The sequence below is a fragment of the Crocodylus siamensis genome, chromosome 3 (genome assembly GCF_052110815.1).
Source record: "Crocodylus siamensis isolate JL-2025a chromosome 3, ASM5211081v1, whole genome shotgun sequence".
In the NCBI taxonomy this organism is placed as follows: domain Eukaryota; kingdom Metazoa; phylum Chordata; order Crocodylia; family Crocodylidae; genus Crocodylus; species Crocodylus siamensis.
Genome location: NC_143397.1, coordinates 167,680,048 through 167,702,930, shown reverse-complemented (window position 1 = coordinate 167,702,930; position 22,883 = coordinate 167,680,048). Strand labels below are relative to the sequence as shown.

Genomic DNA, 22,883 nt, shown 5'->3' with positions numbered 1-22,883 from the left:
CTACACCAACCAGCAGAGATGAGCTGGTCTAAATGGCTGCCCCGGCTCTGTGAAAGGGTGGGACAGCTGCTACTCTGGCATGACTTCCTACAGGATCCTAAAAAATGTCAGAAAAATTGTGGCGAGGGAAAAAAATGTTACAGGTAATGGTAAGGCTTGACACCACCTGGGCAGCTGACCATCTATCACATGGTAGACTTGTTTAAACTGGTACCAATTGAAAGCATCTCTGTTAAGTAATAGGAGTCACATTGGTGTAAAAAGATGAGAATTGGTCTACATTGGTCTATAATGCATTGTTCTAAAAACAAATAAACGGTGGGGCACAAACTCTCTGCCTTGTTCCCTGGCAATACGTTTCCACTGAACAAACGAGTATAATAAATTTACACTTTGAAATGCCAGCAAATGACTATGAAATACTATTCCCTTAACATGGAGACAGACCAGTACTCCCAGTGGAGGCTAGTTCAGCTACTGGTGTGTCTCAACCCTTTAGCCCTGGAGGTTTGCTTCTTTAAAATACAGGGGGTGGGGCATTCTTTAATTGCACACCATCTTTTCTAATAAATGCAAACAGAAATGGTGATATTCCATTTCAAAGGAATTGTTTGTAATTCATCTTTGCATCTGGAACATTATTTATTCAACTTGTACACAGTACCAATGTCTGTGCATAATTTTTCACACATCGCAGTGGTAAAAATTGTCCTTAGGGCCAGATTTTCAGAAGTCGGTCTGCTTTACAAGTGTAAACAATGTCACTGTAATGTCTGCCTACTTGATTTGTAGACTTAATTTGATGTGCACATGACATCAAGCCTACATGTAAATGTAGATGAAAATTGTGACCTTGCACCTATCCTAATAAACAAATGATGGGCATGAAGCTCTGTGTTTCCCATTCTCTTTTCTTGGCTCTGCTCTACTGCCTCCTGTCTTCCACCACAGGCAGATTAGATCAAAGTGAAAGACTGAGACAAGTGAGGGAATGAGTCTCAAAGGAGAGAGTTTTGGCAGGGGATTCTGGAGCTGTCAGGGAACAGCTGTCTCCTCTTTCAGAATGAAAACTTGGGAGATGACATATTTACATTTCTAACTGTAACCTTGCTCAAAGTATTTTAATAAATTTTTGCACAGAATCTATTGCCTAAGCTCTTTTATGTGTATTCTTTTCCTTCTCCTGAGTGATCTCTCTTTCTGTCTCACTTGCTTACCCTCTCTTTCCTCCCTCAATTTGCTATAATTTCCTTTTCCTTTTGTTTGCCTTTTTTCCTTCTTCCCCTTTTGTCTGTAACAGGTAGACTAGGTAGGAGCTAGATACAACTCTTATCTCCCCTAATTTCTCCAGGCTACTTGCTCATTTTCCATCACTCCATTCAGCTACACCTCCACCCTTGTCCATTGTTTTACCTAATGCTCCATTTTCTAGCCCCGCTATTGCTCACACTCATTACATCTAACCCATACTCTCACCTCCATTTTCCTATTAAAATCCATATCAAACTCAAACTTCCCAAAAAAATAAAACCTGAAATATGCTCTAGGACAATGGTCTTAGTAGCATTTACCACTCAGGGAACCTCTGAGTTTCCCACACAGCTGGCTGGGACACCTTTCTTTAATAATATGGGATGGACAGTGTCATAACTTGCTGATGTGTTTATTGCCCTCTGGGGGTCATGTACCTGTTATAGTATCTGATTCTTTGACAAAATCGTTTAGAGGAGGAACTCTACCTTTTGGGATGTAACAAATTCCAAGATGTTCAGTCCATTAATCCAGTTTTATTTCACTAAATAAAAATAAAGCAATCAGAATATATGATCTTCCACTTTTAATTCTAGTACATAAATAACATCTCTGCAAATGAGGTCACTGAACAATCAACTTCTTGTCCAACTGCTTGGCATATGTGCCAGCATGTAAGTGAAATATAAAGATAAAGGAGACTCAAGGCAGTAGCTCTGCAAGAGGTAGTGCAGAGATTATAGGAAGTTGTGGAAGGTACAACACTTAACAAAGCTTCTGTTTCCACACATCTTTTACTTTTTCCTTTCCCTTGGATTTGTCTGTCAGTAAATCTGTTTTATTCTCCTTTGAGATTTCTCTTCCCTTCTCCTTAGGGATGTCCCTACTTCCAGAACCAGTTAGGGCTCTGCTGCCCCCCTCTCACTCTGGCCATGGATGGGCAGAGAGAGGTAGTCTGAAGTCAGGGAGAAGACAGGATAGAGTTGCACTTCATAGACTAGCTAAATCAGAGATATATACTATGACTTGACCAGCAGCTGCTCACCCAACACCTTGCTCTCCACTCACTACCTCCTCCAGACTGCGGTCAGAACTTTCCTTGCTGCTCCAGTCCTGGGAGGAGCAGACCAGCCACTGCTCCCTAAGTGCTCCTCTGACCACAGTCATCCCAGCTTGGGGAATGCACAGAGGTATTTTCCCTACTCCACTCTAGGAGGGGTGGAACAGCAGAAGCATACAGGCAAGATCTTCCTCATTAAAAGAAGATCTTTCTCCCAGATCTGGCATGTTCCCTGTGGAAGAAACTGCACAAATGCCTGTACTATCCTATTTTCTAGTGGGAGAATGGCACTTCTCCTGCTAGAAATGTAAAGTCTCACTTGCCGTCTTTGGGGGGGGGGTGTTGGAGGGGAGGTTTCTTCCCTTCCACTTTGAGTTTATCCTTTCTCCACCTCCTTTATGTGACCCCTTTCTTGAATGCCATGTTGTCTTCTTGTCTTTGCTGCCTCTTTAACTTGGAGCTTACATCATTCTTCATTACCCACTGTACAAGGAAAGTATTCATTAGGTTTTCACTGATCCATAACTACTCCCCCTGTAACCTTTGAACTTTAGGATTCTGGCTGTCACCATAAAGCAAATTCTTCTCTTTTTCCTCTCTCTGGAAATGATTAGAAGTCTAGGAAAGGTTTTGAGATTTAGCCTGGAGAAGAAAAGAATGAGGGAGGCTGACTTAACAGCTTTTACGTAAGCGTAAGGTGGTTATAAAAAGGATTGTCATCCCTGGGTGCCTGTACATGAGTGTGGAGGCTGGTCCAACACATCAGAGCAGACTCGATTTAATTGAGTCTACTGGTGCGTGGTAATTACCGTGCTCCAGCAGCCTTCAGTGTCTTGTGTATCAGTGTCCCCATGCTTCAAAATAACTGCAGTGGTGCTTGAACTAAAGCTTGTTCAAGTACCCATGGGAGTAACTGATTGCAATAAGGGAATTTTGGATTGAATATTGGGAAGAACTTTCTTATTAGGAAGATGTTAAGCACTGAAACAGATTACCTAGAGCAATGGTCACCAACAAGTTGAACACGATCGACTGGTCAATCGGCTATTCTCTGACAGTCAATCTCAGTCTGAGAGAGTCCCCCAGACTGAGATCGACTGTCAGAGCCTCCATGATTGGGAGCAGTAGGATGCATGTGGGAAGTGGCCAGGATGCAGTCTGGGAGTGGCAGGATGCATGTGATGGGCTGAGCTGTACCCCCTGCCACTGGGACTGGCCCAGGTAAGTGGGATGATCCCCTTCTGCGTCCCCTGCCACTGGGTGAATGAGGCCCCAGCAGGGCCAGGGGAGAGGCGGAGCCCAGGCACAAGTGGGGGAGGGGCTCTCATCATTTCATGCACCCCTGTGGAGGTCTGGGGGGCATATACCCTCTGATCTGTGCGCGGGGTGAAGTAGCTGCTGCTGCACCCTGAGATTTGCATCCCAAGCCCCGCTGCAGCTGATTGGGGCACAAAGCCCAGTGCCCAGTGGCAGCCGCCTCAGCACACAGATTGCGGGGGGGCACATGCCCCCTAGGCCTCCACCGAGGTGCATGCAGTAGTAGGAGTCCCCCTGCATGTCAGGACAAGTTTTCTGGGCTGCAACCCTCCCTGGCCCAGACCTGCCAGGGCCCCACTCACCCCTGCCCCTGCCTCACTTCCTCCTTTACTTCAAAAAGTGATCTTCACTTTAAAAAGGTTGGAGACCACTGACCTAGAGAGATTGTAGAATCTCCATCTTTGTAATTTTTTAAGAACAGATAAACACATTCTTGAATAAGAAGGTTTTCTCAGGGATGATCCTGCTTTGAACAGTCAGTTAGACTAGAGGAAGACCCTTCTGGTCATTTTTGTCCTATGAATCTATAAAACCTTATTCCCTTATTCCCACCACTCTTCCTGCTGCAGGAGGTTTAGACAGGGTTAACCGTCAGTGGTGGAACTGGATAAGAAACAGCTCCTCTGCTTCACGCATGCAACCTGCTTATTCTACATGATATTCCTCTCTTTCTGCAGAGGCAGCTGTAGATTAGACTCTTATTTGTGGGTTATGGTGAGATCAAGGTGTTTATCTTTCCTTACTCCTTTCTGGGCTTCCTGTCTAGCTTTTGGTGAGGATCTGAAAGGTGATGAGAGACATAAGGAGGTACTGGGACATGCTATTAACAGGTCTGCAGCCATTGCATCTGTAGCTTTCATTAGAAGCCTGTCTTTTAAAAATGTCACACATTATACTTAAAGTAATTCACCTTTGTTCTAGTGATGTTGTATATTATAGTGAAATCAGCATGAAATCATTTTTCATCAAGTAACCTCCTGTTTTAAGAAATCACTTTCTCCAAAGATCTTATACAGGGGTCAGCAATATTTTTGGCCAGAGTGCCAAAAACACCATAACCATAAGATGTTGGCTTGCCAGGGGAGTGTGGCAAGGGAGCTGCAAGGGGCCCAATTCCTGTTGTGGCAGCGTAGCCACAGCCCTTTCCCCACCATCCACCAGCAGTGAACCAATATGGGGCTCCATAGGCCTCAGTGCAGCAGTTTGCAGCCTCCCTGCCACTGGCTGCAAGCAGTTTGGGCTGTGACAGGCATCAACGGCCTGCTCAGAGCCTGGACTGACTGTGGCAGGTGGCTGAGAAGTGCAAGCCACTGCACCAAGGTTTACAGAGCCCTGGTCTGGCTTATTGCTGGCAGCAGGTACATGTACGCCTTGGGGCAGATGGTGGGGAAGGGACCAGGGCTGTACTGCCAAAAGGACTGGGCCCTTCACAGCTCCTCTGCTATCCTTCCCAAGGCTCACATGCATTTGCTGCCAGCAATGAGTCGGGCCAGGGCTCTTGCAGACCTCAGTGCAGCGGCTTGCACCTCCTGACCATCTGCCACTGCCAGCCCAGGCTCTGCGCAGGTTCCTGCCACCTGCCATAGAGCCTGTTCTGCTCACAGCAGGCAGTGGGGAGGTTGCAAGCCACTGCACAAAACTCTGCAGAGCCCCGGCCCGACTCGTTTATTGTGGTGGGTACACACGCGCCTCTAAGCAAGTGGCAGGGGGAGCTTTGAGGGGTCCAATCCTTGTTGTGGCAGTGCAGGCCTGGCCCTTTCCCTGTCATCTGCCCCAAGGTGCGTTTAACAATCAAAATGCTTTTGTGTGCCACACTGTGCCATACATGCCAGGGGTTGCCAACCCTTGACCTGATAAAGTTTTGTTTGGCTTTTCCTTAAAGATTGGTTCTTACTAGTCTCCTTGGTATAGAAGGATAATAATATGTGAATATTTGTCCTAGTATAAATGAAAATTAATTTCCAACACCTGGTTCCTTCACAGGAAAGTGCTTCTTTTCTCATTCAATTAAATAGATTTGCTTAAATTAGTCATACTACCCTATGTCATCTACTACTGTTTGCAGTGGTTTCCAGCACCCTTAGTCCTGATTAAAGCATGTCTTGGTTTTGTCCCACACTTCTCTGTTTCCTATGCCCATGGATGGAAGGGAGATCTTCTGTTTCTGCCATACCTGAATTCCTCAGGGGTGGAAGTCTCCAGTCTTGCACTATCCATTGCTCACATTTGTGTATACCAACTATTTTGCCCATGTTTTTAACTCTCTGTATACAGTATGATGAAGTTTTGCTCTGTAACTCACTACCCTGCCCATTGCCAATTGCAGCACTCCTCTCCTTTTAAAACGTGTGACTACAAAGTTCATGTGGGTCTAGTGTTGAGGTGTATTGAAATAATATGCAAAATCTTCCTTCAACTCAAATATACCCCTGCCACAAGTCAAAGCTGTCCTCTTAACAAGCTTCTCTGCACCCACCAGAATGATCCTACATCTTTTTTCTATTTTGTATGCAGGCCAGAACCTTTATGTTGTGAGTTTTCTCTGTGCTTTTGTGCAGAGTTGACTGGATGAGATTCTGGTTAAAGCCTACCAGCATAAATCCTTGAGTGGAGGGGATGCTGTAAGTCACTTCTCTTCCTCCACAAGACACCTGGGTAGCAAATTCTTTGACCAGTACCCCAGCCTAACATTGTGCATTTGGCAGTGGAATCTGATTGCTGAGCTATACTAATGCAAATGAAAACAACAATTAGATCCTAATTCCAAAACTAGGTTCACAACTTCTTGTTGTCCATGGTATTGTGGTACAGCTCTGCCAACAGGAGCTTGACTCCCTGTCCTTTTAATTATGAGCTACTCTTGCTTACAGACAAACATCTGTATTACTCCCCAGTGCATGCTATAACACTTATGGTACCACATCAGGTTGATTAATAGCCATTTCTATATTCAGGTTGGTGCATGAGCCAAATCAGGAGATTTTCAGGCTTTGACACAAGTTTATACATGTCAAGCCTGATTAATAATTGTTTGTGTTACAGGAAGTGTCAAAAGGCCCAGTTGTGGCCTTGGCTCCACCACGATCCGCTGGCTGGGAAATTGGCTCTGTGGTCGGACCCAGAGGGTTGTAATTGATGGCAGGCACTCATCGTGGTGCCCTGTGACCAGTGGGGTCCCTCAAGGCTCTGTCCTTGGACCCATACTGTTCAAGATCTTCATTAATGATGTGGACATTGCAGTCAGGAGTAGACTGGCCAAGTTCGCCGATGACACCAAACTTTGGGGCAAACCATCTACACCAGAAGATAGGCGGGTGATCTAGGCTGACCTGGACAAGCTCAGCAAATGGGCAGACGAGAACCTGATGGTGTTTAACACCGAAAAATGCAAGGTTCTCCTGCAGCATCCTTATAGGCTCGGCAGTGCTACGTTGGATAGCACTACAGAAGAAAGAGACTTGGGGGTCATCATTGACCACAAGATGAACATGAGCCTCCAATGCGATGCTGCGGCTAGTAGAGCAACCAAAACGCTGGCTTGCATCCATAGATGCTTCTCGAGCAAATGCCGGGATGTCATTCTCCCCTTGTACTCGGCCTTGGTGAGGCTGCAGCTGGAGTACTGCGTCCAGTTTTGGGCTCCGCAATTCAAAAGGATGTGGAGAAGCTTAAGAGAGTCCAGAGGAGAGCCACGCGCATGATCAGAGGTCAGGAAAACCGATCTTACGATGATAGGCTGAGAGCCATGGGACTCTTTAGCCTGGAAAAGCGTAGGCTCAGGGGTGATCTGGTGGCCACCTATAAGTTTATCAGGGGTGACCACCAGGATGTGGGGGAACGTTTCTTCACCAGAGCGCCCCAAGGGATGACGAGGTCGAACGGTCATAAACTCCTGCAAGACCGTTTCAGGCTGGACATAAGGAAGAATTTCTTTACTGTCCGAGCCCCCAAGGTCTGGAACAGTCTGCCAGTGGAGGTGGTTCAAGCACCTACATTGAACACCTTCAAGAGTAAATTGAATGCTTATCTTGCTGGGATCCTATAACCCCAGCTGACTTCCTGCCCTTTGGGCAGGGGGCTGGACTCAATGATCTCCCGAGGTCCCTTCCAGCCCTGATGTCTATGAAATCTATGAAATGAGGTTAGAGGACCCTAATGTGTTAAATCAGTCCCTGCCTCCAAAAGCTATAAACAGAGGAGTTAGCAAAGAAGAATGGAGGTGTAGAGTCTCAACCAAAGTCAGACAGCAGGACACTGAATAGCAGAGCCAAGAATAGAATCTGCATCTCCTGAGTCCCAAATCAGTGGCCTACTCACAGGACCATGTTCCCTCTCTAGCTATTGATGTCTTCCAACCACAGTAAATATTTATTATTTTGTAAAATGTTTCACTGCCCAGGGGATCATTTATAACTTCAGTATTAGTTATAGGAAATCACTGCATTAGTTAGAAAGCAGATTAACAAAAATAAATTGAAGAATATATTGAACATATGGTGCTGCATATGAATGAGTTTAAATACTTATGCTGTTTATAACACACAAGAAAAGAGAAGGTTTGTTTTAGGAATGCTTTAGTTATGATCTGTAGTATTTTGAAACCTAAAATAACCCGAGTTCAATCACAAGAAACCTGCACAAAGTTTGAAACTGTAGAATTCAGTGCATGTTGTCAGCCAGCTGATGGCCTGATTAGAGTGGATTTACTTAACTAGTAGGGGTTCTTCTGCTCCTCCCGTCCAGGCTAGAGCTCGAGCTGCATGCATGTTACTGCAGTGGAGGAAGAGACTTACTTTACCTGAACTCACTGGGCCTAAATTCTGCTCCCACTTACGTTGCTCTAACTCCTGAATAGTTCCATAAGCCTGTAGAGTAACTTTGCATTTACACTATATAGCTCAGAGCAGAATTTAACCCAATGAGAGCTTTGCTGTTGATTTTAAATGGATCGGGATTGGGCCTCAGGGCAATCCTGATATAAAGGCAGCAATTCTATCAAGTAAAACACAAGAGAGTGCTTCTCTGAGTAAACTAGTAGGAACAATTCTGGGTTTGTCTGAGCTACAAATTGTTCTTTGAGAACAAGAATAAATGGAAGTTGTTTTACTAAAATCCTCCAGTGTACTGAACCTGCCATGCTTTTGAATTAATGGTTAGGACATAACATCTTTCTTTTTAGGCCTTTATTTAAAGGCTGTTTACATTTATTGAACAAAATAATTTTTCCTGTCAAGTCTCACTGTGCTTAACACCTGCACAATCTGAAGAATCTGCAGAATTCTGCTGTGTCACTTAAAGCAATGCATAAGTTTTTCCTCTTCACAGAGATGGAGAAAGCCATTAAGGAAGTAGCAGAGGGAAGTAGTCTAATTTACTTTAAGAGGGAGCTAGACTAGAAGGCATCAGAAAATGGAGACAGGGATTAATATCTGTTTCTTCTGGGGGTTTACAGCTATGTCCTGGAATGCTTGTCAGATCAGTCCAACTGGTAGCCTGAGAGCTGCATGTGGGCCCCAGCTGCCCCCTGTCGACTGCCATGTAGCAGGGTTCCACGTGCTGCCCGTGCAGGCTGCATGGCAGGGGACGCGGGTCACACTGAAGTTCCCCTGGCTGCACTGAAGTCAAACAGCCCTATTATAAACTATTGCAAAAATGAAGCAACACAGATTTTGAATTCAATCTACTCCCTATAGTTACTCAACCTGATAGCTTCTTTGTCTGGTAATGGAGATTATTACTCCCCTATGAAATGTGCAAGTTTTAACCTACCAAAGCCAAACGTACACCTCATGTGAGTGATGTCATTATAGCAGTTTAAATTTTGCCCTAAAATAGAATTTTCATTAAGAGAGAACTTGTGACATTATGAATGTCTTCTACTCTTTCTTTCATTGTGATGCCTGAAGGTATTGAAAAATCAAAACATTGGTTACTGTGTCATTACAGGATCCTGCATTTCATAAGCAATTTTCCTATAAATGACACTAAAAATACACAAAGCAGTACGGTTTCTAAATCCAAGTTATAAAATAAATTCAGTACACAAGGGAGACAGTTATTGTGATGTTGGCCTTTAATCAAGTTCCCTAGTGTACAGGTCAGCATGGGTTAGATCTGCTCTGTTATGCAGTGTTGCTTACACATGTGGGCTAGGGGCAGACATTACTCATGAACTGTTTTAAGTTATCAGAAACTGGTTTAAACCTGTAACAAAACATCAATTCAGTGCACATAAACCACTTTCAAAATTGCTGAAACTGGTTTAAGATAAACTTGGTTGAATGTAGCATCAGACTTAACTGATTTGGGTCAAACCAGTTTATTCAGTATCTTTCCAAGACAGGGTTCTCCAGTGTTTAATTTCAGCATAAGTAATATTCTTGGATTTTTCTCATCTCTTTCAAATATAAATCACTGCCTTTGAAAAAAAAAAAGCAGTTTTCGCCAGAAATTGTGTGTGGGAAAGGGAAAATTCCGCCCTTTCTGACCTTTTAAATAACGCACTTGCATTTTAAACAGGCATGTCACAGAAAAAGCTAATAGAAAACATTCTGATTTCCTTTTTTATTAGTTAAAAGAATATCATCTTTTCCCCAGTATCAGTTTTATGCTGATGGTCCTTTCGAATTTTGGTGACATGACTTATCAGTAAATGGCCATCGCCTGTTTCTTTTTCAGAGTTCCCTGAAGAGAAGAGGCAGCAGGGAAACGCACAAAGAAAAGAAGGCATTCACCCAGGTACCATTTTCAATAACACATATTTGGTTTTGTTTCGAATTGTGTGTCTGTTTAATAGGAAACTCAAGATCTCTGTTCACTGGGTGTTAAAGGACTCATAAAAAAAAGTCAGATAAAACTTGATTAGCCTTAAACCTACTGAGACATTTCAGATAATTTAGAAACAATTTAGGACACAAATTTGATCTCTATGCCTTGCAGCTGCTCAGTTTTATTCTTATATCTGGTATTTGTGGACTCAGGCTGAAGGTTTTTGTCAAGACAAGAAAATCACCTTGCCTCATAAAGTAATCTTAGGGACTAAAAAAATTTTTATGTGGTGCTAAAGTTTGTATTAATGAGCATTTTGGCACTGAATGCTGTTCACATGCTGAGACAACACTTAGTGTGTTGTGTCAGAGGCTTAGGTTTTGTTTCTCATGTGAACTTAAAATATCTGCTTCCTCTACTGCATTTAAAATAAAAACTCTGAGCTACCCACCTTCCCTATTAGGATTCTGATTGTATTAAATTCTTACAATCTGAGTTTCCCCAGGAAAGCAGTCGGCCTGGGTTCAGCTCCTTTTTGTGAAGGCTGCAGTGGCTGGTGCTTTTTCCAGCCCCTATTCCATTCACTAGGTAATAGATCAGAGATGAGGGGTAGGCTTCTCTCACTGAGGGGTAGAAGAGAACCCAATAGGAGCATCGCAGCTTTGTTGGAAAGGAGCTTTTCTTGGGTTCTCCTCAGCCACCATCTATAACTTGAGCCTAATCAAATGATTCTAGCATGTAATGCTTCTTAGTTTTCTTTAACTGCCTGGAGCCTTAAAATCTATTGCTTTTTTAATCATTTTAATACATAGCTCTTAATTAACAACCAAAAGTTGAATGGGTAGGACGGGTGAATAGAAATATATTATTCCAGATGTAATATCTTGCAGAGGACACAAACATAGGAGTGCAATGGAAGCAGTCTTTCAAGAGGTTACACTGTTCTTTCTTCCATAACTACCAGATAATGAGGAGGCTTATTTAAATCATCAGCTATTTGGGGCAGGCTTTCTGTAAAGCACTCACCACACTATAGGGTGAATATCAGGGCGGGCAATTATTTTGGCTGGAGGGCTGCTTAATGAGCTTTGGTGAGCTGTTGAGGGCCACAAGGGTAGCCCCACCCCTTGACAGGTGCCCTGCCCCCTGGTTGCCATCTTGGGACCAGAAGTCCCGCTCCCTAATCCCTGACTTTTGCCACTGGAAGTCCCTCCCCTTGCCCCCAGAACTACTTCTTTTGGGAAGGGGTTTGCCACCTTGGAACCAGAAAAAAAAATGTGTACTAAAAATTGAAAATTGATAGTAACATAGTTTAATTTTATTTTAAAAAATATTTTTATTCTGATTTTTGTGTTTGCATTGTATATATAGAGGTGATTACATAACACCTGAAAATGAAATATTACTTTTGTATATTGTGGGGGTATGGAGGGGTGGGGGGATATGGTTGGGTGGGTGTGGGGTTTGTGAGGGGATGTGGTTCTGTATGTGGGTGGATGTAGGGTCTGGGGGAGGGTATGGTTTATGTGTGGATGTGCGTGGGTGGATATCAGGGGTTTGGAGAGTGTTTGTGGGGATGTGTGGGTAAGTATGGGTTTTGTGGGGTATATGGAGGGGGAGAGTGGCTACGGGGGTGTGTGTGGGTGTGGGGTATGCATGGGGAGTGTGGGTGCGTGTGTTGTGGTGGGGTCTGTGTGTGTAACAGTGACCAGGGCTCCCTCCAGTGGCATGTGGGTGTGTATGGGGGGGTTGCATGTGGGGCGAGATGTGGGGCTTGTGGGGGAGGGTGTGGATGGGCATGTGACTGTCTGGGGGGGAGGGTCTGGTTGTGGGGTTTGCAGGAGAGGGTTTGTGGGTATGGTGGGGTGTGCATGGGAGCTCCCCACAAATACCCCCTGAGCTGGTCAGCACCTGCCCCTACCCAGCAAAAGCCCAGAGCCCACACACTTTGTGGTGCATCCCCACCACCACTAACAGTGTGCAGCCCCAGCCCTGCCTCATGCCTGCTCTGGACTCAGCCCAGCAGGACTGGATCAGCCAGAACCCATGCACACAGCCCCGATCCAGCTTGCTCCATACCTATTCCACACCACACGTCTGTGACGCATCCTGCCACTCCATGGGCACACAGCGGGGTTGGGGTGGCTCCGTTGCTGGACTGCCTTTTTAGGCAGCCCAGGCAGCAGTAGCTCCTCACAGCTGCCACCGCTGTTGGCCCCAGCCACTTGCAGCTGCTGCCACTACTGGCCCCAGCCTTATGGTATTAGTGGGGATCTGCGTGCAAACCTCCAACCTGGCCCACCCCACACCTGCTCCTGACTCCCCTGCACTGAGCAGCAATGGCAGCCAGGCAGAAACTGTTGCTCAGCACAGGCAAAAAGTGACCCCTTCCCTTCATTAATATCAGGCCCTTCCTAGTGCAGCTGCCCAGAGCCCTTGCTGAGCTGCCCTGTGACTGCTCTGCACTGTCACTGCTGCCCCACTGGGCAGCCCGGAGATGACAGTGATAGCCGCAGAGATGCAGGGTAGCCCAGTGCAAGCTCCGGACGGCTGCAGCAGGAAGGGCCCAGCAGCGGCAAGAGGGAGGGTCTTCTTTTCCCTTGTGCTGAGCAACAGTATCTGCCTGGCTGCCACTGCTGCTCAGCACAGGTGAGTTTGAAGCAAGCACAGGGCAGGCCAGTTTGGGGCTATGTGAGCAGGTCCCTACCACTACCACAGGGTTGGGCCAGTGGCAGCAGCAGCCAGAAGGAGTCGCCGTTGCCTGGGCTACCTAGAAAGGCAGTCCAGCCATTGAGCTGCCCCAGCCCCTCTGCATGCCCGGAGCAGGAGGACACACAATGGACAGCTATCCAGAAAGTCTAGTTGTAACCAATGGGAAATGCTTGGCATGGAGCTGTGTTTGAACTCCTGTCCCACTTCAGCCTTAGGTACCTGACTCAGTCTTGAATGTCAGATGCCTTTACTTGCTTATAACCCACTACATTACACAAAGTCCTGCTTCAGAGGTAGGTGCCTAGTGGCTATGTTAACTTGTCATTCAGAATGCTTAGTGCCACCCTTCAGGGTAGGCACAGATCACCACTGGCCAAACATAGAAGTCCTCATATAGGCATCCTGGAACTTTGCAATCCAATTGGAGATGCTGTTGGAACATATGTACGTAGTGAGTTTTGTGGATTGTCATTGTCTCTTTTTCACTTTAGTATCTAAAACCAGTTGAGAACCATTTAGAACTTCTGGGAACAAACTGGATGGAAGTCTAAATTAATGGGAAGTAGTTATTTACATATCCTTAGAGAATCTGAGCATTAATGATTTGTCCAAAACCACAAAGTCTAATTTTTTATCCCCTACCTATTTTTCCATCCTCAGACTTATTTTGCAAACAACAGTGAACATGAAGTAGAAACTTTAACTGCAGCTTTTTACTATATACTATGCATAGACTATATCAGAACCAATTTTTCTCTACTAGGTGTTCACAGTGAAAATTAACTGAAATGCCATAATACCTATAAAATTATTTTTGTCTCAAAATAAATGGAAGACTTTGCAATGACTCTCCACCACTAGTTTTATTGAAGAAAATAAGTTTTTATTCAGCAGAATTGCAAAATGGAGCTTCTTGGAAAATGCCAGGCAGCTGTCAAAACACAAAGGAAACTGGTTCTCCAGCGCAAGGTAGGAGCGCTGGCACTCAGCCAGCTGCTTGGTCCCAGTTTTGGTGCCTTTCATCAAACTTGCAACCTAGTGAATGCTTAACCATCCATTTGCTTGGCAATAACCTTGAGCAGATGGTGGTGGAAGTGCTGCTAGTTTGTGTCTATTTCTCTTTGTGTCCTGCCAGAAAAAGAAATATCATATTTTGGGATTTTTGATGAGGTCCTCAGTTTCCTGATGACATTTATTGTTCATAAGTAATGAATTTTATCCCTACCCCTTTCATTCTTGGGCTGCATGTTCTGTCTTTTCTTAATTTAAGTTATAAATGCATAAAGAGTGGGCTGATCTTGTTTGCCTTTCTTTTGTTACCTCTCCAAACTGCCATGCAAAGTTATGGCACCATAATATATAAACATTTGCTACCAATAATCGTGAATTACTAACTGCCCTTAATGATCTTTTAAAGTCAGTACCATGACTGTTAATGCTAGGCAGGCTTTAGATTCATCATTAGCCCCCATCTTAGCCTGGCATACGTATATCATTTTGGAAAGTATTCCATATTTGACATATAATCAGACTGTGTCACAGCCCAGCTTTCAACCTTTGAGATTTCTATGTTCTTGTTCCTTCAGAAGATCATGAAGTTTGCTGATCACATTTTTTCCATGTAATGAATTAACTAATAACAAACTCGCCTTCTTCTCCATGTGTTGGCCCTTTATTTTGGTCCTTTATCTGCCCTGTTTTTTAAACCTGCATCTAAACCTATCCTGCCTGCTTTCTTTTTAAAGTTTACTTAAACTGATAAAGAAATCACTGATATTTCTTGTACACAAAGCTTCCAAGTGGACATCTGTGTGAAGGTTGGAATCTTATATTTCTGGCATACTTAGATGTTAATGACATCTCTATAGAACATTATTTCTTTGAAAAAATCACAAGGAAGTAGTATTGTCTGTTTTCATGCACTCAGTGCAACAGAAAAGATCCATTGCTTTGCCTCCTTTCCATATTTGTTTGTTGGGATTATCATCCATTAGCTTTCTTTTATGCATCAACTTTCCTAATAAAAAATAAATTCCTGTCAACTGTGGCTACTGTGGAAAAATACTAGATTTGCAACTGTGAATATGATAGACAAAAGATTAATAAAATATTAAAAAGTGGTAAAAGAATAATGAGGAAACACACTTTTCAACTTATAAAATAGTACTTTTACTTCTAGAATAACACGTAATTCTGTAGAAGCATTGGGCTTGTGTTGTCCAACATCATTCCACAAAAGAGTTAAGGGCCTGATCCAAAATTTGCTAAAGTCAACCAGCATCTTTGTTTCTTTAAAAACAGACATCATACTTTGGCTCAAATATGGCCAAGGGACTATTTATACTGGTTGAAATCAAGGTAATATTAATTACGAAACTTTACTTGACTTTAGTGAGAACACGTGCATGCCCCAATACAATAAGATAGCTACATGAATTAGCCTGTCCTGTGACTCTAGTGGTTAACACCACATTGGGCTGGTGGAGATAAAAGAGAAGTTACTCAAGCACTCATGGAAAGACTTGTTGCAGATCTCTGAGAACACTGTAGCCACACTCCTGACTTGCACTGAGGGAGTAAAAGAAGCATTTCCACTTCCTGTTCTGTCAGTTTCTTCCCTCTTGAAAAGAACTTGTGGTGGTTAGGAGACCAGCCAGCTTCTGCCAGATCATTTTGAAAAGGTCTATGATGAATAATCATGAGGAAATCCATTTTTGTTAGGCTGGAGTGCTTTAGGATATTAACTAATCTGTGTGAGGACTCAGTTGCTTCCCTCAGGAAAATAGGAAGATCCTTAGCCATATGGTATATATGAAAGCCCCTGAACTGATCCATTTGATAGAGTGAATGAGGAACAATAGTTTTGCAAAGGAAGGGGTACAGGTATGGATTAGTGTCCTGCAAATCTCAAACCTGGGTCCAGAGAATCCTTTCAATCTAATTCAGTTAATCCAAAGGGATCAAAGATACTAAAGCCAATGAATGGGGTGCCAGATGGTCAGATCTATCCCCAGATTAATGGCTGATTGGACATCCTAAATCCAGTAAGGAGTTCATCAGAAGGAGTGAATAAGCACTCTGAGGCCAGTGAGCCTGAAACCAAGGGTTTTGTGTTAACACCTTGGAAAACATGGACTGATCTTTAGAGTCTAGATCTTTGACCTGGAACTGCAGATAATGCAGAGCCTGCTTAGAATCTGTACTGATGTGCCAACTTCTGTAGGCAGTATCACAGTGATCAGATCCAAAGCAGGTGCCAGGGCTGAAACATCAGTTGGTTTTAGATAAAACTCAGAGATATAATTTTGTTACAGTCACACAGGACTGAAGGTAATGGTTCCCAGGGTAAAATAAAAATACTCAGTGCTGGAAATGACAAAAGCAGACTCCTGAGATGATGAGGCGAGGTGTAACCATCCTTTCACTTCCTGTTTGCATGAAATCTGTCTTGGAGATTTCAGTACTGGAACTACAGACTTTCACCAGATTTGTGACCCACCAGAGGCCTTTCTGGAGCTGAAGAAGTGGCAAGCGTCTGTGAGAAGCCAGTGTCGAATAGCACAGAGCACCTGTTCAAATCTTTCAGACTGGAATTGGAGGCAGAACCCCTATATTTGGCTATGAAGTACATCTGGAACTGTTTTTGTGGTTTAAACATGTCTTGGCTATAAAAGACCTGTATTTTCCAGGAATATGGGATTCTCACAGACAATAAAATTGTACCTTTGTTGTCCATCAGATGCAGGGATGGGACTTTGGCATGCCTTAAACACCAGAAAGCCTGAAAACCCCATAGCAAGATGACTTCAGAAGCAGTAAAAGAAAAGAAGGGAAAAAAAGAGGTCCTAATTTCTCTCCCCAGGGAAGAGAGAAAATATAGTCAATAGGCAGCTTCTAGCATAGCATATCTGCCTTGGCTTAAAAGGGGTGGGGGGTGCAAAGCCTCCATTGGCAAATGGAAAGAAATTGCTAAGAAATAAATGTTCTCTTTCTTTGTAAAAGGATGAAAGAGAAAAATAAGAGTAATGAGGAAGTGGTTTAAAAAATCTTTGAGTAGAATTGCAAGCCATAGCACAAGCTGGCAGAACTGTTCTGTCGACAGCCAAGGTGGTTGAGAGGAACTGTGGAGTAGGAAATGCACACTGTCCTTTTATTCCCTTGATTCAGGGTATCATGGAAGGAGTGGCTACAACTTGGGTTACAGTAGTTACAGTAGTGATAGTCTTGAGGTGCATTCATACCTACCAATGGAGTTATGCATGTGGGCAATCACTTGAAAGAGAATTAGGCAATTAAACAGATTCCTGAGTTCTGAAGCCAAAGAAAGATGCTGAACGAGATAAATTATCTTGCATTTCAGAGAAAGCATAAAGAAAATGTCACATAGGAGTGCTTACGGCTGTTGAAAAACAAATAAATGCAATTTGAACAGCCACATGTGACTTCCGAAAAATAAAAGCCTCAATTTTAAATGTCCTTAAAATAGACCAAGCATTCATCTAGACATATAATAATGGACCTACCTTTGGTTCACTTACTATGAATCTGTAACAAAACCATACTTGTGAACTGTCATAGTCTTGCTGAGTGTGAAACAGCACACAGTGTATTGCATGTGTACCCTATTGCCTTCCCTTGATGAAATGTTGATGCAACCTACAATCGTATGAGAGTGTCTTTCACTTTTATGGTGATACTGATGAATTTATCTTTTGATCCCTGTGCCTGCATCTCCATGATAGTTAATGAAAGTGAGTTATGTAAGCGGTTTTTTCATCAGCTTAAAATTTACTTAATGTTGTGTCTCATTTCTATGTGGAGTTTTAATCTAGTATGGTACAACATTTTAAAATTGCCCTGTCCTCCAAAATATAGGGGGAAAAACCACTCAGACCAGTTGTCCGATGGTCTGTGTTTTCTATAAGATTTTCAAAGGGAGTTAGACTTTGATTCATTCTTTTTTTTTTTTTTTTACCAACGACACTTGTTGAGGGTTCAGATTATTTTTTAGATCCCAAAGAACACAGTTGCCATAGATATGTTCTAATAATAAAAATGATAGCACTTTTCATTTTCAAGACAAGTCACAAATGTTACTTATCCCATAGAATATTTTGAGGATTCATTATAAAACCTAGAGCATACTTTTTAACACTGGAAACAGTTTTACAGTTCAACAGGCTTTGGTGTTCTAGACAGACTGTTAAAAAACCAAAAAGAAGAATAATGCATGACTTATGCGGTTAGTATTGACTGATGATAAAAATTATCTTCATTTTTAAAATGAACAATAAAGGAATATGTAAAAACAAACCCCCCAAAACACTGTACAATTTCCTTTCAGTGACATTATTTTCCATTAAATTTGTGTGGTGTTTGATTATTGTTAAATTCATTTTCAGTTATGCTATGATTTTTATTAATCTATAATCAGTTATAAACTGTATTAATTTAACTTAGGACTAAGTTGTGAAATGTGTCAACTTTGTGATTTGCATAGCACTTCCACTGTATTATGTGTGTACATATACATAGTATGTAACATTTAAAAGAAAAAAGACATGAGGATTTTGGAACATAAACAACTTATTATATTTTTAATGTAAAATAATTCTTTTTGTGGGGCTGTTCTTATGGGCAGGACGACAGTGCTGACTTGAAGTGCCAGCTTCAATTTGCCAAAGAAGAAGGAGCTTTGATGCGTAAGAAGATGGCCAAACTGGGAAGGGAGAAAGATGAACTGGAACAAGAACTCCAGAAATACAAGTCCATTTATGGAGATGTGGACAGTCCCCTCCCTACTGGAGAGGCAGGAGGGCCACCAAGCACCAGGGAGGCAGAGTTGAAGCTTCGTCTGAAACTGGTAGAAGAAGAAGCAAACATACTAGGCAGGAAGATAGTGGAGCTGGAGGTGGAAAACAGGGGTATTAAAGCAGAGATGGAAGACATGAGATGCCAGTATGAAAAAGAATGTCTTAGCCGGGACCACGTTTCAAGCATTCCTACCTCACCGTACGGTGACTCTGTGGAGTCAGCCACAGAGCTGCGCCGTCACTTGCAGTTTGTTGAAGAAGAGGCAGAGTTGTTGAGGAGATCAATCTCTGAGATTGAGGATCACAACAAACAACTGACAAATGAACTGAACAAATTCAAGTTTGAGCCCAGTCCAGAGTCTGGTTGGCTGGAAGATGCTGCTTCTAAATGTGGCGGATCCCTACAAGAAGAATTGAAATCAGCCAGGTTACAAATCAATGAACTGAGTGGAAAAGTGATGAAACTCCAATATGAGAATCGTGTGTTGATGTCCAATGTGCAGCGTTATGATCTGGTCTCTCACCTGGGGCTGCGCACTTCAAGTCCCAGGGACAGTGATGCTGAGAGTGATGCAGGCAAGAAAGAAAGTGACAGTGAAGAAGGCCATCCACCTCAACCAAAGAGAGAGGGGCCCGTTGGGGGCGAGAGTGACTCAGAAGAAGTTTATGAGAAGACATCAGGTTTTGCTAGTGGAAAGCATTCAGAAGTTAGTGACCTGTGTTCTACTGAGCTAGTGAGGGTGAAAGAAGACACAGAGTCTATAATTAACATCAAACGTGAGGCTGAACGGCTTGAAAGAACTGTAGACCGCCTTATTACTGACACAGATAGCTTAATTTATGATGCCAGGGTGCACATAACCAGTAGTCCCTCCACTGATCAGGGCTTCACAAGTGAAGAGAGAGAGGAAGATAAAAATGAACCAGAACTTCTGGACACTATCAACTCAAGGATGAAAGCTTTCCGAAAAGAGCTGCAGAACTTTCTAGAGAAAGTTGATCACATTGGGGAAGGCCTCAAAGAACAAATGGAAGATCTCTCTCCCCTCCCTCACCTCACAGAGTCTTCCAGTTTTCTGTCCACAATGACATCCATGTCTCGAGACTCTCCCATTGGTAACCTTGGAAAAGAGTTAATCACAGATTTCCAGGTAAGTAGGCTTCTTGTTTTCCTTCTCTTTCTTTACTGTTTCTCCTTCTGACTGACTGTGCTACCCTAGAGCTAATTTGCCTCACAGTGGCTTTGTTATTATTTAAAACCTGCACTGTATTCAAGTTTAAAATGTGAAACACTTTGTAGGTTTTCTTTTATGCTCAATTACTTTTGGTTCAGAGGCTGTTCCTCATGGCAAAAAAGGCTAATTCAAGGGAAGCCATAGATATCTAAGAATCTTTTTGTCCCTAACAGCGATGATCCTCCATGAAGAAGAGTTGAAATTTTTTTTTAAAAAGTAATTATCTTCTTGAAATCACTTAGCAGCCTTGCTAATGAATGTGTAAAGTTATTTGTGGTGCAATCTCTGAAGTGGGTGTGGCACATTCTCAAAAGTCTTGCCAGAATCAAAATAATATAAAATTTCTAAGTGGTATTTTTTGAAAAGCCTGCTTACAGCTCACTCCCTAACCGAGCGGCGAGTGAGAAGCATTGTAGCCAGCGAAGGACTGCCTTTCATAAAGAGCTGCCAATGAGCGCATGTCTAAACTACCACAGCAGCCACACTGGATATGGCTTTTCTGCACAGCACAAGTAAGGAAGGAAGAGCCTTGTATCCCGTATCCTTCATGACTTGTATGCTTGCTGTTGGTTTGACTCATGCATCCTCATTGCATGCGCCTCATAACCAGTGTTTGCATTCTTTTTTCCTCTCTTTCTCTTTTTTGCTTTTCAGATGTTTCAGCCCATCATTTTGCTCATCCTCATTTTGGTTTTGTTCTCTTCACTTTCTTACGCCACTGTATTTAAGTTGGTTTTTTTGTTCACGCTTTTCTTTGTCTTGTAGTCTTTTCAGTCGTCTACTTTACCCATTTTTGTTTTCTTTATTCCCTCCTGTCCTTTGTTTTTGTTATAAACCACCCATGCACCTAACAGTCCAAACTGAGAGATCAGATGGAGTGGCAGCTCAGTCAAGATCGTGGAGAGGAGCAAGATGTTCATCACCATCGAGCCACCATTGAACCACACCGCGGAGCTGATGGAGACATTAAACTCTACAGGCCAGGAGACGAGGGCTGTTTCAGTCTAGAGGTCAGCATGGCAGCCCATACTATCCTCCTGATGCCTTAGATAGGTTCTTGGCAGCAGTAGCAAGGGGTGGGTGATTGAGCTAAGTGAATCACCATCAGTTTGATGTGTTTTTTCCCCTGAACATTAAATATTTTTACTGAAATTTCATAAAAGCAAACATGTCCCTGTTCTTGGACTCATTGCATTGCTCCCAGTACTGCCTAGCCTGTTGGGAAAAAAAAAAACCCATTTGATTAAGGCCCAAGTAAAACGATTAAGGCAACATTTGTGCTCTTCTGTAAATGGCAAAGTGAAAGAGTAGTGTGTACTTCTGGACCCTCTGGGTTTTTCAGCATTGGCTTTTTAAATCTGTGAAGGTCTGAGGTGCCTACTTTGCATTTTGCAAGGCAATGGCCTGCCCAGGGTAGTGTTATGTAGTGCAGTGCATTGTAATTTCCCAACAGGCAGCAGCATGCTTTTCAGCCTCAAAAAAATATCATTTAAATGGAATTATGAGATAGCTTAGGTGTCTTACGCATTTATATTTGTCAAAAAAATAATTTTAAAACTTGCCTATACAGAGATACAATGGGTTTTGGCCGTGTGAGGTTGAAACATCGTTTTAACTGACTTGTTATAAGTACAGATTGGCCAGATAGTATGAATGAGTGCAAATCCGTGTTCTGGTCTAACTCTATAGCTAGGCTAACAAGTTGCATTTAACTTTTATTCTACATTTTAGAATTCTTTACACTGGCCAGTGAGGCTTTGTAGAAAGCAACTAAGCCGGCCTGGGGAACTGAAATTAAATATGCTTCTTTAATTCTAAACCTGTGTATGCAAGCATACTGTCAGGTGACATAGGTAGCAGAAACTAAGTTAGCTGTTGGGAGTCAAACTTTTTTCCCTAAGGCCAAGTACAGGTGTCCAAAAATCCCAAGGCAGAAGCAATCTAACTTTCATGCTTTAAGTACCCTAGGTTAGGTCAGGAGTGAACAGAACAGATGTTTGCCCTTGGGGTGGGGGAGCCCATACAGGGTGCCTGCACCAGACAAGGCCAGCAGGTTTGGGGTGTTTCTGTATGCCTCCCACCATGCTCCATGGGCTTCCTAGGCTTCTGGAGAATGCTAAGTGGAGCCAGGCCAACAGGCCACCCTTGATTGGCTGCCAGGCACGAGAGACCAGTCCCCTTTCCCCCCCCCTCCCAACTGCTGCTCTGTCAGCACCAGAAATTTGTCAGCTGCAGCCAAGTGGGGCAGGGGGGCAAGCAGGATGAAATCCCAGCATTTGCATCCCTGTGCCCACACTGCTGCACAACAGAGGAAGGGGATCCCTCCCCCATGATGGGGGGAGAAGCAGCCTCCCCTGCCTCCACTCCACCACTCTGCCACGTAGGGACACAGATGCCAGGATTCCCCCTGGCCTGCTTGTGGCTCCACCTGCGTCCCTACATCCATGCCTCCACATGGCAGAGCAGTAAGGGGAGCAGCCACTCTCCTTGCCACTCTAATCACCTCCTTTCCCCACTGCCTGCAGTTTACTAGAGCTCGAAGGGGTTCGATCCTTCTTTCTGTGGAGCACCCCTCCTGCCTCAGGACATTGTGTAAAGATAGAAAAATACTGAGCTAGAGACACTCCTCCCTTCACCCCCCTCCCCCCGCCGACCTATGGCTGACAGCTCAGAGCAGCCAAGTGCAGTTGAGTTCCAGCTTACTTCCCTGTAGGGGGAGGACACAAA

General features: G+C 43.5%; 1 protein-coding gene across 12 annotated transcripts in view; it reads left to right on the top strand.

The window, feature by feature from the left end:
- MTCL1 (microtubule crosslinking factor 1) overlaps nucleotides 1-22,883 on the top strand; it is a 190,662-nt gene that overhangs the window by 109,706 nt on the left and 58,073 nt on the right. For 5 of the 12 annotated variants that reach the window (XM_090039701.1, XM_090039697.1, XM_090039700.1 and 2 more), the window contains exons 4-7: nucleotides 10,307-10,366; nucleotides 14,000-14,077; nucleotides 18,750-20,072; nucleotides 21,011-21,166. In XM_090039701.1, coding sequence (XP_089895827.1) covers nucleotides 10,307-10,366; nucleotides 14,000-14,077; nucleotides 18,750-20,072; nucleotides 21,011-21,166 — 1,617 coding nt within the window. The remainder of the gene's footprint in view (nucleotides 1-10,306; nucleotides 10,367-13,999; nucleotides 14,078-18,749; nucleotides 20,073-21,010; nucleotides 21,167-22,883) is intronic. The other 7 variants (XM_090039705.1, XM_090039698.1, XM_090039707.1 and 4 more) reach the window with 3 other exon arrangements.